Source organism: Ceratotherium simum, chromosome 17 (assembly GCF_057802395.1).
Source record: "Ceratotherium simum simum isolate JZ-2026a chromosome 17, ASM5780239v1, whole genome shotgun sequence".
In the NCBI taxonomy this organism is placed as follows: domain Eukaryota; kingdom Metazoa; phylum Chordata; class Mammalia; order Perissodactyla; family Rhinocerotidae; genus Ceratotherium; species Ceratotherium simum.
The window spans coordinates 14,526,709-14,541,434 of record NC_141916.1 but is presented as its reverse complement, the minus strand read 5'-3'; the positions used below and the strand labels follow the sequence as shown (position 1 = coordinate 14,541,434).

The window sequence follows — 14,726 nt, the reverse complement described above, 5'->3', positions numbered from 1 at the left end:
ATAATATATACAAAGGATCCTGCATCATGACCAGTGAAGTTTATCCCAGAAGGTAAGATTCATTTAACATTTATTAATTCTGGTAGCTTTCTTGTAGATTCTATGGAATTGAATGCACAGATGGTCATATCTTCTGCTAATAAATGCGGTTTTAATACTTCTTCCTTTTCATTCTGGGTACTTTTAGTTTCTTTTTCTTAACTTATTGCACTTTCTTGAAAATCCACTTCAATGGTGAATAGAGGTAGTCAGCCAGACATTCTTGCCTTTTCCTGGTGTTAGAAGAAAATTATTGTCTCTTTCACTAATAGATACGATGTTAATTGTTTTATCATAGATGTTTTTTGTCAGGTTGTGGAACTTCCTTTATTTTTATAGTCTTCTCATAGTTTCTATTGGAAATAGAGGTTGTGCTTTTTCTTTTTCTTTCTTTTTTTTTTTCTTATGGAGATCGGCCCTGAGCTAACACCCATGCTAATACTCCTCTTTTTGCTGAGGAAGACCGGCTCTGAGCTAACATTGGTTGCCAATCCTCCTCCTTTTTCTTCCCCAAAGCCCCAGTAGATAGTTGTATGTCATAGTTGCACATCCTTCTAGTTGCTGTAAGTGAGACATGGCCTCTGCATGGCTGGAGAAGCAGTGCGTTGGTGCGGCCCTGGGATCCGAACTGGGCCGCCAGTAGTGGAGCATGCGTACTTAACCACTAAGCCATTGGGCCAGCCCGAGCTTTTTCTTATCAATTGATAGTATCACATGCTTTTTTCATTTTTAGTCTGTTAATATGCTGAATAACATTTACTGATTTTCTCATTAGGTTGTATGGTTATGATCATGACAAAGGATCTAAGTGGATTTGTCGTATGAAAATTGGAAAATATCCTTGAAGGAAATTTGTACATCTTAATTCTTCTTCCCTAATTCATAATGGCTAGAATGAAGTTTTTGATTTTTAATTTTCCTCTTTTGGGCTGGAGCTCTAGCAGTCATTTAGAATCACAGGGTTTGTATCAAAACTAAGTGGCTTAAAACAACAAATATTTATAAGTTTATCATGCAATGATTTTGTAGTCTAATGGTGTTTAATGGCCTCAGTTATATATCTGCCTATTTGCTGATGGCTGGCTGACTGCTTCTGGGGACTCTGAGCCACATGTCTCTTTATCTAGAATATTATTTGTTTGCATTTTTTTTCTCTTTCAACCTTATAACCCTCTTTACTGTCAGTGCTTATTCAATTCTCAAATTATCTTTCTTTCTCCTTAAAATGATGGGCACAGAGTTCACAATCATATGAAAAGAGGAATTTGTAAAGTTTCTTAAAGGTTAAAATTTGCCTCATCAAAGCCATTACATTACGTAAGTCAGTGTGATTCATGAGGCCACCCTAGATTCAAAATAGGGAGAAGCAAACTTAACTTCTGGGTAAGAAGGACCTGGAAAATATCAGAGTGATATTTGCAATTACCTACAAAGTGGTATCCCCCTGTTGAAGGGTGTAGAGTAACAAGTTAGAAAGAGCTAGTGTCCCTGATGATGGTAAAAGTACTACACAATCCCTGCACTGTCTATTCCAGGAATTCAAAGTTTTGAAAGAGAAATAAATTCACAGCTTATTTAGGCCACATTTATTTATGTGACTTATGGAATAACACCTTTCAAGAATCATGTTTATTATTAACACCTTTTTTCCCCTTCCAATCCTTATACTTACTTATTTTCCTTAATGCATTAGCTAAACTTTTAGTGAAATTTTGAAAGGTGTTGTTGATCACATACATCCTTAACTTGTCATCACTTTAGTGGAATATTTATGAAATTTTACTATGATTTTCACTATAGACTTTTAGAGAAAAACCTTGTTAAAAAACATGCTTATATTCCAGTTTAGTTAAGAATCATTTTTATTATATTAAATCCATTACATTCTTTTATTATATATTATATATTATATATAATTTATCAATACATTTTTGTACTAAACGTGAGATTTTGGCATAGCTTTGTAGCCTCACCATGGCTTTTGACTACACTGAACTGATATATCTGGTGATTTTTTCCAACCATTATATTTTTAATTACTGTGTTATTTTTTTCTAGAAAAGTATCCTGTAAGCAACATATAGTTGGATTTTTCTTTACATGTTATTGCTATTATAAATTCAAAGTGTTTAAAAAATAATTCACATTTTGTTTTATTTTAGGGTGGTTGAAATTTAACTTTTTATTTGTTTACATTTCTATATTAAATTTTTAATTATTAAAATGGTGATACATTTTCATATGCGACCAATATTTATATATGGGATTAGGTCCCAGTTTTGTTTGGTTCACTGCTCTGGTTTGTCATTACTGTTAACAGCAATAGAAAGGACACTCTCCATACATTGTTCTTAAAAATCCAATGTAATAAAGTGGATGGGTGAACATAGTTTCCAGAAAAAAACACAGATGGACTCGAGGGTCAGCACTCCTCCCTCTCTGAGCTCTGCTGCAGCCAACCATCCTAAGTGGATAAACCAAGGCCTGTTACATGCACACGTTGGCTCTACTTGTGAATCTTTTTTTTGCATTTGCCTTTGTAAGTCTTGTCCTTGCCTTTGGTGAGAGTTTTTACACAGACTGTTCTCCCTCATGTATTTACACATATGTGGTAAATTCTCAGTGTATTCTCTCTTTGTTCTATGATATTTATTGTGTTCATTCCACTAAGATACGTCCATATACCCTTCTGAGTTTTCATTGTGACAACCTAACAAGGCAACTTGATTCTGCAGCATTTCTGGATTCATAGAATCTTCCTCAATTTCCTTTGACTAATCTGATGATTGACTCATCTCATTGGCATCAATGACAAGACTTTTGGCTTTTTCAGTGAATCTCATCCTTAGCCAAGTCTAATTCTATTCCTTCCATAAGGGGCAGAAACCTTGGGAATCTGTTTCATCAATCATTGGCCATCTTGTCCTTACTGCTGAATTGCAAACTTCAGCAAATATGACTTTCTGAGTTACTTTTGGTTTACTGCTGATCAGGATTACTATATATTTTAAAATCTTTTTTGGTTGTTGTTGTTTTTGCAGATTTCTGGTCTTTTCTACTAAGAGAAAAGTGCTGAGAGGTTGGTATCCACCTGTGTTCAGATGTCACTTTGCAAGATTCTGAGAATCCTTGTGTGACTGAGACATTCACTTTTCACAACCAGGTCATGGGAACTATGGGCTTATCAAGTTTGTAACCTGATTATAACCACATGGTTGAGAAACTCTCCCTATGTCACATCACACTGCACTGATACCATTTTAGTTAGGCTCTAGGGAGAAATGCTTACGTTGTCTTGTCTTGTCTGTCTTCCTTGAGCTATGCTTGAAGCTGTAAACCCACTGCTGACAGTTATCTGAGTAACTCTAAGACAAGCTTCTCTTTTCCTTAAAAAAGAAAGGTAATTAAACTTTTCAACAACAGACTCTCTCTAATTACAGCCCCATATACCTGGGGTCAGTTTTGGGGGGTCATTCTTGAAGATTAGTTTATCATAGGGATCTGTCTTATTTATTCAGTGTAAGGAGATCTAATTCAAATAGACTGACCTACATCAAAGGAAAGGAAATATTTGTAAATATTTAATGGATTAAAGTTAGTTCTCCATGCTTGGGGGAACAAAGAGCTCTCCTATTTACTAAAGCATCTCTGGTTCATTTCCACGTAAGTTAAAAAACTGAATAATTCCTAGGTAGAGAGGGGTAGATAAACTTCCAATGTCTGTAAGAATGGTCGTTTTCTCCCAGAAGCTGCCACTATAAAAACATCAACCAAGCAACCAACCAGCCGACCAAAAAATGAACAACAACAACAAAAACTTTGTTATTGTAGGATTGCTAGATAAGAAACAGAAATAAAATGGTCAGTAGTCTAAAAACAAATAGACAAAAACATGCATTAATAGAAACATCTAAACATTTGAATTACTTTAAATACATAAGGAAAAGCTATCCTACCAGAGGGAATCAATGCACAAATGGTTGGATAATTCTGCTATATAGCTTCTCTTAGATCTTAACACAACAAAAAATATAATACAATCAAAACACTTTATTTATTGTAAACTTGGATTAATTTCTCATTGAAAATCTAATTAAATTAGGCTCCAGCATATCTTATACTGGTTTTATATATCACATAAATTATCATTCTTTCTACAAAAATCTAAGATTATGAAATTGTAAATATACGTGCTTAGCTTATTGAATAATAGTAATACACATTTTTAGAGTTGGCCTTTGTAACTCCCAAGAAATTGTACCAAACATCTGGATGTAATTGTTCCATGTATAATCTCTGGATAATAAATCTCTCTGATAAAATGTTAATGTCAACAGTGATTTTGTTCTTCTGCAGTTTATCAAATTAGATATAATTTCTGTCCTTTTGTACTGGCTTTAAAACTTAAGACTAAAATTAATAAATGAATGATCTTTGGTCCTATGAAATCTTTGCCACATGATCAGCTTATGAAGAAATTTAATTTGGTAACGACAAATGATACAAACATAGGGCAGCACTAAGCATAGTTTTACTCTTCTGTATACTTGTATATAAAAAACATATTGGCTCTTTGTAAAACTTCAATAAAGATAGAAAATTCTTTGTGGTATGTATACTGTCTTATATACAATATGGTTTATACTTTTAAAGTTATAGTTTGGCTTTAAGTTTGTTATCTTATTTGTGTTATTATTATGGTTATTATTATTCTTTGTTTTTTGAGGAAGATCAGCCCTGTGCTAACATCTGCCAATCCTCTTCTTTTTTTGCTGAGGAAGACTGGCCCTGAGCTAACATCCGTGCCCATCTTCCTCCACTTTATATGGGATGCCGCTACAGCATGGCTTGCCAAGCTGTGCGTTGGTGCACGCCCGGGATCCTAACTGGCGTACCTCGGGCTGCCATAGTGGAGCGCGCGCACTTAACGGCTTGCACCACAAATATTATTGTTATTTTTGGTGAGCTGAGCTAACATCTGAGCTAACATCTGTCCCATCTTCCTCTGTTTCATATGTGGGACGCCTGCCACAGCATGGCTTGATGAACGATGTGTCAATCCATGCCTGGGATTCGAACCTGCGAACCTCGGGTGGCCAAAGTGGAGCATGCAAACTTTACCACTACGCTACCGGTCTGACCCCTATTTGTTTGTTTAAAAAATTAGAAAAGAAAGTATAAATTGACTATTAAGAAAGCTTATGAATTTTTTTAAAAAGATAAAACAATACTTCCAAACAAATTCTTTCAACATAGAGTTTTTTCTTAATGAAATAAAAATTCTCTTTGCTGGACTTGATAAGTTTAACTCCTTTTCTCACCAAGAGCTGGCCTCCGGAGACCTGTTACTTTCTTTGTGATTTCTGTCAGATGCCCTAATCATTTTTAATAGAAGTTGTTACTTTTAATAAAGCTAAAATTTAATAATTATTTACAGCTATGCTTATTTTGAATGTTACCACTCTGATTAATAATGTTAAGAGTTCAGTCTCATCTCAAAACATCTATGCCCTATGCTTAAATGTTCATGTAATGACCAGCCACCTTTGATAATATTTTTGGTGTTACTTTACCCTAATTAAGATCCCAAATTCAGAAGGAAAACAAACTTTGAAAGAGTGTTTTATGTTCCAAGTATTTCTTGAGGTTTTTTTTTTTTTTTTTGTGGGGAAGATCAGCCTTGAGCTAATATCCATGCTAATCCTCCTCTTTTTGCTGAGGAAAACTGGCTTTGAGCTAACATCTATTGCCAATCCTCCTCCTTTTTTTTTTCCCCGAAGCCCCAGTAGATAGTTGTATGTCATAGTTGCACATCCTTCTAGTTGCTGTACGTGAGACTCGGCCTCAGCATGGCCGGAGAAGCGGTGCATTGGTCCGCACCCAGGATCCGAACCCGGCCACCAGTAGCGGAGTGGGCGCACTTAACCGCTAAGCCACGGGGCCAGCCCCCTCTTGAGTTTTTAATAGGACTACTCCCTTGTCTTGTCATCCATGATGACATGGCAGTAATGAGTGAGAAGTGATGATATATAATGGTTACAATTGTTGTGTTCCCTGTGTTTAATTAGCTTAATACAGTTACACGAGTGGTCTTGTTTTTCCAGTCCACAATATGGTTAATTGTTCAATCAAAAAGAAAAGTTCAATCTTCTTAGAATAATTATGTACAGGTGAAATATTAATATAAATATGTTTCATTGATTGTATAATACTCATGATCAGTAGACACATGATCATGTACAAAGACTGACACAGTATTCGCTTTTTTTTTTTTAATTTTATTTTTTATTTTTTCCCCCAAAGCCCCAGTAGATAGTTGTATGTCATAGCTGCACATCCTTCTAGTTGCTGTATGTGGGACGCAGCCTCAGCATGGCCGGAGAAGTGGTGCGTCGGTGCGCACCCGGGATCCGAACCCGGGCCACCAGCAGCGGAGTGTGCGCACTTAACCGCTAAGCCACGGGGCCGGCCCTCGCTTTTATTTTTATAAAAATATGACACATTGGGGCTGGCCCGGTGGCATAGTGGTTGGGTTTGGAGCATTCCACTGTGGTGGCCCAGATCTGAGTGGGCCAGACCCAGGCGTGGACATACACCACTGGTCAAGCCATGCTGTGGCAGTGGCCCACATGTAAAATAGAGGAAGATTGGCACAGATGTTAGCTCAGGGCCAATTTCCCTCAAGTGAAAAGTGGAAGATTGCCAGCAGATGTTAACTTAGGGCCAATCTTCCTCACCAAAAAAAAAAAAAAAAAGAAGTATGACACATAAAAATACGCATATAATATGCGTAAAGCAAAATAAAATTCTTTCATATTGGACGGGATAACTCATGGTGATATTCACCACATGAAAACTAGAAGATCTAAACCAAGGTTTAGCATGTATTGCAAATATTGGTGGTAAATCTAAGAAGATTTTACCCTGATAATTTGTATGTAGACTTTCAGTGGAGAAAATATTTATATTTTAAAATGATGTGTTTTTTCCCCTTTACATATATTTTTTTTTTTTTTTTTTTTGCTGAGGAGGATTTTCCCTGATCTAACATCTGCTGCCAACCTTCCTCTTCGTTTTTAATCTTTTGCTTGAGGAAAATTAGCCCTGAGCTAACATCTGTGCCAAGTCTTCCTCTATTTTGTATGTGGGTTGCCGCCTCAGCGTGGCTGACAACTGGTATGTCTACTCCAAGGATCTGAACCCATGAACTGGGCCGCCGAGCAGAAGAGGTGGAAATTAACCACTATGCCATGGGGCCAGCCCCTCCATTTTTATTTTCATTTTAAATTTACAATTTCTTTCTTTAAACTTTAATTGTTTTCTTTTTTCATTGGCTATAATCCTTTGCTAACATGAAGACTAGAAGCATTGGTTGTGGATATCCTTGTCTTATTCCTTATTTAAATAGAAGGCTTCCAATGGTTTCTCACTAAAAATATCTTATGGAAGTCTTTCTTTAATTCTCTTTTATTTCTACTTTTAGTTGATTAAGACTTTTTAGTAATATAAATGAGTGTTGAATTCAATTAAATGGTTTTCCTTGCCTGTTGAGAAATTTACTTTATTCTTCTTTAATCCATTAATGTAATGATGACATTTAGTAATATTTTACTATTAAAACATTTTGTACATTGCTGTGAGAAGTGCAATTTGGTGATGAGATATTATTTCTTTTTTTCCCAGCTTTGTTGAGATATAATCGACGTATAGCATTGTGTAAGTTTAAAGTGTAGATGTTGATTTGATACACATACATTACAATATGATTAACACTATAGCTTTAGGTAACACCTCCATTACATCACATAATTTTCCATTTTCTTCTTTGTGGTGAGAACATTTAAGATCTACTCTCTTAGCAATGTTCAAGTATTTAATACAGCATTATGAACTATAATTACAATGCTGCTCATTAGATCCCCAGACTTACTCATCTTCTAACTGGGAGTTTGTACTCTTTGACCAACAATTTTTATACATTACAGTTCATTTTTTTGCTAATATTTTGTAAGGTTTTATTTGTGTATATTAGTGACTGATATTGGCTATAATGTTTCTTTATCATACCATAGTTGATACTCTAAGTTCCTTAGTAAGTCACTTAAGTGACAGAGGATGGGAAATCTATCATATGAAAATTTAGGACTGTGCCAACTCTGGGATCCAGTGAGCTGAGACATGTTTATTTATTCCCTTCAAACTGAAAGAAAGTTTGCTGTATCACTCATACCCTTACTATGAAGAGTTAAATGCTGTTTTGAATTTTGAGGATAATATATAATACTTCTTAGTGCGTGTGCGGCTGTGATGCACCCAGATTTACCTGGTTCCATAAAACATCAGTGTTCTTCAGCTGGTTCAGGAATCAGAATAAGCAGCACTGTCCCTTGGAATTCATGGACTAGAACACCCAATGATGCTCTGAGTCCTTGTGGAAAATCAGATATTCTGTGGAAACTGTGGCAAACTCTGATTGGAAATTCACAGCGCTGGCTTCTAAGGATTTAGAGGAAAGCAAGTTTTATCCAAGTCCTCCTTTTGAGAAACAGCTCCTATCTTGGGCCCTGATAGAGACTGTACTCTTTAGAGATCAAGTCACTAATATCCTGAATAGAGATATCTAAATTTAACTTCAAAAGTTCTAAGCAGAATATTAACAAATAAAATACTTCAATACATAAAGAATAATAAAATCTCACTGAAGTGTTTGTTTACACTACAAATGTAAAGGTCATGAAATATTTAAAAAATAATGAATTGAAGATGTTTCCAGATCTTCTCATGAAAGAACGACTACCACAAGATTTGCATTTCATAACAAAAAACTAAACTCCGGAGAAAATATATGACCAACTATTTTCAGATATAGGACAAAAAGCAGTGAGTGAGTGCAGTTCCTCAGAAAAAGGAAACAAATCAAGAAGAAAAGACTTTAACCTCGAACACATAGCAATGGAAACAAATCAAACATAAGCATAGAGTTAAAAAGGAAAAAATGAACAGACATTCAGTGAGAAGTGAGAAAATATTAGAAATGTAATTGGAAGATGAGGCACAGAAAAATGTTAGATCCTACAATGGGAAAAAGTTTTTTCAAATTTGATGACAACTACAAACTCACAGATGCAAGAAAGTTCACAAAACCCAAGGATGATAAACGGAAAGAAACCAAATGAAGGCACATGAGAGTAAAATTTATGAAAATGAGTCAAAGAGAGAACATTGGTGAAATAGCGGAGGGAAAAAGAGACTGCATGCAAGCAAATACAAATTAGAGCTTAGACTTTTTATGGGAAACAATTCAAACCAGAAGACAATGGAACAACGTCTTTAAAGTGCTTACAGATGGGGGGAGACCAAACCGAAATGTTATATAGAGAAAAATACACTTCAGAATTGAAGGCAAAATCAGGAACTTTTCAGATAAAGGAAAACTAAGAGAATATATTATTCCAGATAAACACTATAGGAAATGCCAAAGAAAGTTGTTCTAGCTAAAGGGAAATGTTACCAGAATAAACGAGGATCTCTAGGAACATTTTGAAATGCACGGAATGTGATTGTGAAAAGTCTTGAAAAATTTCATGTAAGGTTCTTTATTTTCCAAAATGTTAATTGAGAAACTATTTTTTATTCTAGGGTAGTGGTCATCCAACTATAGCCTGTGGGCCAAATCCAGCTGCTCTCATTCATTGACCTATTGTCCATGGTGCTTTCACATGACGACGGCAGAACTGAGGATGTACGAAGAGAGGGGATTTCTTTCTCTTTCAATATGCTTCTTGGGGTGTTTCCCTATTTGGTTCCAGCACCTAGTGGGAACCATGGTTCTCACTGTGGTTCTCACTCTTGAAGGAATTGTGAGATGTCTGGGATCTTTTAACACCACCTCTTCTTGTGCCTTGAAATCATAGATGGAGGTATGACTGCCTGCTCTTCCTAATCTCTACGTTACTTCAAAATCCCCTTTCTTCAATGCTTCCATTAACCATTTAGTTTATTCTCTGTATTAATTTTCCTCTGACTAATACAAGCATGATGGATTTACAGTAGAGATAAGAAATGAGTTTCTAAAAGTAAGACTTGTAATCCATTCAAAGGAAATACTGTGAATTTCCCACTCTGTAAATCGTGAAAATAAAAGAAGAATCAAGTACTTCTCAGCGAAATGTGGTTTTGTATTGTTTTGTTCTATAAGTAGAAGGTTAGTTCCCATGTCTCCTAGAAAGCCCTTCTAACTTTCTAAGGGTCTGGTAAGTTTACTAACTAATAATTTATTCTTCTCCTTTTTTTTTGTATTATGATGCAAAATACATTACTGGTGAGAGGGACCGTTATTCCCTGGTGATTGTCTTGCAGAGGAAGTGCCTACACTCTGGTTTCCCTCCCCATGAGAGAATGTCTCTCAGGATCCATCTCAGGTCTACTTGTTGGTTTAATCGATGAAAAGTTTGGTAAAGTTAGAGAGAGAGAAGCTATGATTTCTGCTAGTACTTGTTCATTTTAGCAATTTGAATCATGATATGAACAGTGAGAAAGTACAATCCATGTTGCAGAAAAACTTCCTGTTAAATGAAGGTTTGCTTCTTTTCATAATTTTATTTCTTCATGAATGTACTCGATTTCAAATACAGTGAGGGTTTACTAAGATAAGAACTAGTATTCATTCTTGAGACTGTCTTATATTTAATTTGTTTATTCTCAACACTCTTCTTTTAGATAACTACTTTTCTTTCTTTTTTTTAATTTTTCTGTTGAAATCAGAAACCTGTTAATGTAAAATATGAATTTAAGGAGACTAGCATTTTTGTAGTCAATAGGCCCTACCAGAGGTTGTTTTGATCATTCCTATGCCTTCTAAAATCAGTCAGTCAACATTTCTGTTAACGTTTAATTTTTTCAAGAAAGTACATGTTGTAACTGGACCAAATGGATTCTAATATACTTCCGTAGTCCCAACCAGCCTTAAAAGAATAGCAAAATTAGTGAAATTGTAGCAATGACAACAATAAAAATTTATAAACATTATGAGACATTGTATAATTTATATCACATATAATTTTATTATAATTATATAGTTTATATATCTATAGAATTATAAATTCATATAATTATAATATTTTAAAATACATTTCCATAGTATGTGAATCTTTGAATTTGTCATTTGTCAATTTTCTTCTATGTTTTATCATAGACTATTGAATAGAAAACCACTCCGCTGCTCAATCTCATTACTCTAAATTAGCCTCTTATATCTTTTTTTTGTCTGTTTCTCCATTCATAAAATTAGAATAAAAATTAATTCTTTTCTCTACCTCTCACTATATTTTATGCACAAACATTTTATAGTCATAATAGCATAAACCTAAATAAATATGATGTACGCTTGTTTAAATAGATATTTCTCTTTCTTTTCATTTGTAATGTCTTTAAATTGTCTTTTGTGCCTTCTATCTTTCACATGCACAGATATTTGTATTTCTAATAAGATTTGGAAGTTTCTGAAAAGACAGGAAAATCTCTGTCCAAGACTTTAGATTCTCCACTTGCATTCCAAACTGCAAAATCCAAAGGGAACAAAAGAGGGAGGGAAGGTAGGAAGAAAGGTAGAAGAGAAGGAAGGGGAGGAAACTGATTTTACTGTGTTCAGGAAATATAAACAAGTGTCACTTTTCTTTGTAGCAGACAAACTGTGCCACTAAGAGTGTATATTTCCGTAGGGACAAAAATAATGAAAGATAAGGAAATGTGGTTAGTGTGTAAAAGGACGATGTTTTTGTCAGGATCTGAAGTCTTTCTCCTAATATAAGAGAGACAGATACAATCTTTGTATATTTATTCTTTAGTGGATAAACTAATCCTTAAAAAATAAAATGAGACCATAATTGAATAGATTACTCTCTGAATAAAATCGTAAGTAGATTATAATGTCTGTGAGAAATTACTTCCACTAAAGGAAGCAACTTCAATGGCTATAATTGATATTAAATAAAGAAATTAAAAAAAAAAAAAAGCTGTTGATTCCAGACATTTTCCTAGACCTCCATTTCCCCAAAGCACACTTAGAGAGCAAACCTGCATCTAAAAAGGCTAGCCAATCAGACTGAACTCTTCACTAGGAAGACTTTTTAAAAATGTTAATCCATTCTTTATGTTCATTGGTGTTTTGTAAAATATTGGGAAGATAATTAAACAAAAATTTTTCCATGTTGGTTCCTAGATATTTTTACTAAAACAAGTATCCTGATCACTCATTTCTTTCATTTTTACCATCTCTCCAGTTCTGCCTATGTCCCAGCTATGAACGGTGAGCTTAATAGGACTTACTCAGAGGTGACTGAGTTTATTCTGCTGGGATTCAGAACCCCTCCAAAGCTACAGACCCTCCTATTCCTAGTGTTCTTCCTGCTCTACATGGTCACTGTGGTGGGAAATATCAGCATGATAATTGTCATTAAGATGGACTCCAGACTTCAAATGCCTATGTATTTCTTCCTTAGAAATTTGTCCTGTTTAGATCTCTGCTACTCCACAGTCATTGCTCCCAAGACTTTAGCCAACTTCTTGTCTAATGAAAAGAACATTTCTTACAATGGCTGTGCAGCCCAATTTTTCTTCTTTGCCCTGTGTGTCACAACTGAAGGCTTTCTTCTGGCTGTCATGGCATTTGATCGATTCTCGGCCATTTGCTCCCCTCTCCTTTACCCTGTGCACATGTCCCAGAAAGTCTGTGTTCGATTGGTAACTGGATCCTATGTCTGTGGATGCATCAACTCCATGATACAAACAGGCTTCACCTTCAATTTGCCTTTCTGTGCAGAAAACAGACTGGACCACTTTTTCTGTGATGTCCCAGCCCTGGTCAAGATCTCATGTGCTGACACCTTTGTGAATGAGATTGTACTGTATATTCTCTCTGCTCTCATTATCATCACCACCACAACTGTCATTCTGGTTTCCTATGCTTCTATCCTCTCCACTGTCCTGAAGATCCCCTCAACCCATGGCAGGAGTAAGACCTTCTCCACCTGTGGCTCCCATATAGCTGTGGTGTGTTTATTCTATGGGACTGTGTTCTTCATGTACGCCCAACCTGGGGCTATCTCCTCACCAGAGCAAAGCAAGATGGTAGCTGTGCTCTATGCACTTATTATACCAATGCTAAACCCTCTAATATATAGTCTGAGAAACAGAGGTGTGAAAGATGCTGTGAAAAGAATATTACACAGGAGATGATATTATTATATCAATTATATTATTATATCATAGCCATCATTATATATCAATCATATCAATTATTATATCAATTATATTATCATATCAATGATTATATTATTATATCAATTATATCAAAATTATTATATCAAGATATGTATATATGGCAACAAATATTTTTCTACATTTTCCAAAATAATATTTCTAATAATATAGTTATATGCATAATTATTTTATTTGCTTGGAATATATGAAAGCATATATGTTTTGAACTTATGATGTGGTAATAATATTTTCATTTCAATTTTTCCTTGGTTATGATGTAAATATTAAGAGCTATTATTACATACTAATTAAAACAATATTATATTTGTGTGCACTATTCTTTAACCTTTTTTATTCTACAAAGCAAGTAAACTGATATTTGATTGGAAAAGATAACAGTCCCATTGTGTAGGTGGCAAAATGGAATGGTAATGGTTATACAGAACACTTTTGAGTAAAGGTCCTATTCTTTCCCAAAGGTACAGATTTATATTCTGACCAGTAGTATCCTTAGAGTTACTACTCCTATGAAAAGGGGGTCTACCCGAATAGCTAAAGGAATCCTGAGAAAAAAGAACAAAGCTGGAGGTATCACACTCCCTGATATCAAAATATACTACAAAGCTATAGTAACCAAAACAGCATGGTACTGGCACAAAAACAGACACACAGATCAATGGAATAGAATCGAAAGCCCAGAAATAAACCCACACATCTATGGACAGCTAATCTTTGACAAAGGAGCCAAGAACATACAATGGGGAAAAGAAAGTCTCTTCAACAAATGGTGTTGGGAAAACTGGACAGCCACATGCAAAAAAATGAAAGTAGACCCTTACCTTACACCATGCACAAAAATTAACTCCAAATGGATTAAAGACTTGAATGTAAGACCTGAAACTATGAAACTTCTAGAAGAAAACATAGGCAGTACGCTCTTTGACATCGGTCTTAGCAACATCTTTTCAAACACCACGTCTGACCGGGCAAGAGAAACAATAGAAAAAATAAACGAATGGGACTACATCAAACTAAAAAGCTTCTGCACAGCAAAGGAAACCATCAACAAAACGAAAAGACAACCTAACAATTGGGAGAAGATATTTGCAAACCATACATCTGATAAGGGCTTAATCTCCAAAATATATAAAGAACTCATGCATCTCAACAACAAAAAAACTACCAACCCAATTAAAAAATGGGCAAAAGACCTGAACAGACATTTCTCCAAAGAAGATATACAGATGGCCAACAGACACATGAAAAGATGTTCAAAATCACTATCAGGGAAATGCAAATCAAAACTACAATGAGATATCACCTCACGCCCGTCAGAATGGCTATAATTAACAAGACAGGAAACAACATGTGTTGGAGAGGATGTGGAGAGAAGGGAACTCTCATACACTTCTGGTGTGAGTGCAAAC

At 35.1% G+C, this 14,726-nt stretch overlaps 2 protein-coding genes across 2 annotated transcripts in view; one reads left to right on the top strand and one right to left on the bottom strand.

Moving 5' to 3' along the window:
* Positions 1–14,726, bottom strand: part of LACRT (lacritin) — a 618,678-nt gene that overhangs the window by 512,552 nt on the left and 91,400 nt on the right. The window lies entirely within an intron of this gene.
* Positions 12,340–13,275, top strand: LOC101403053 (olfactory receptor 9S13-like). Its single transcript, XM_004429173.1, has one exon. The coding sequence runs from the start codon at positions 12,340–12,342 to the stop codon at positions 13,273–13,275; it is 936 nt and encodes a 311-aa protein (XP_004429230.1).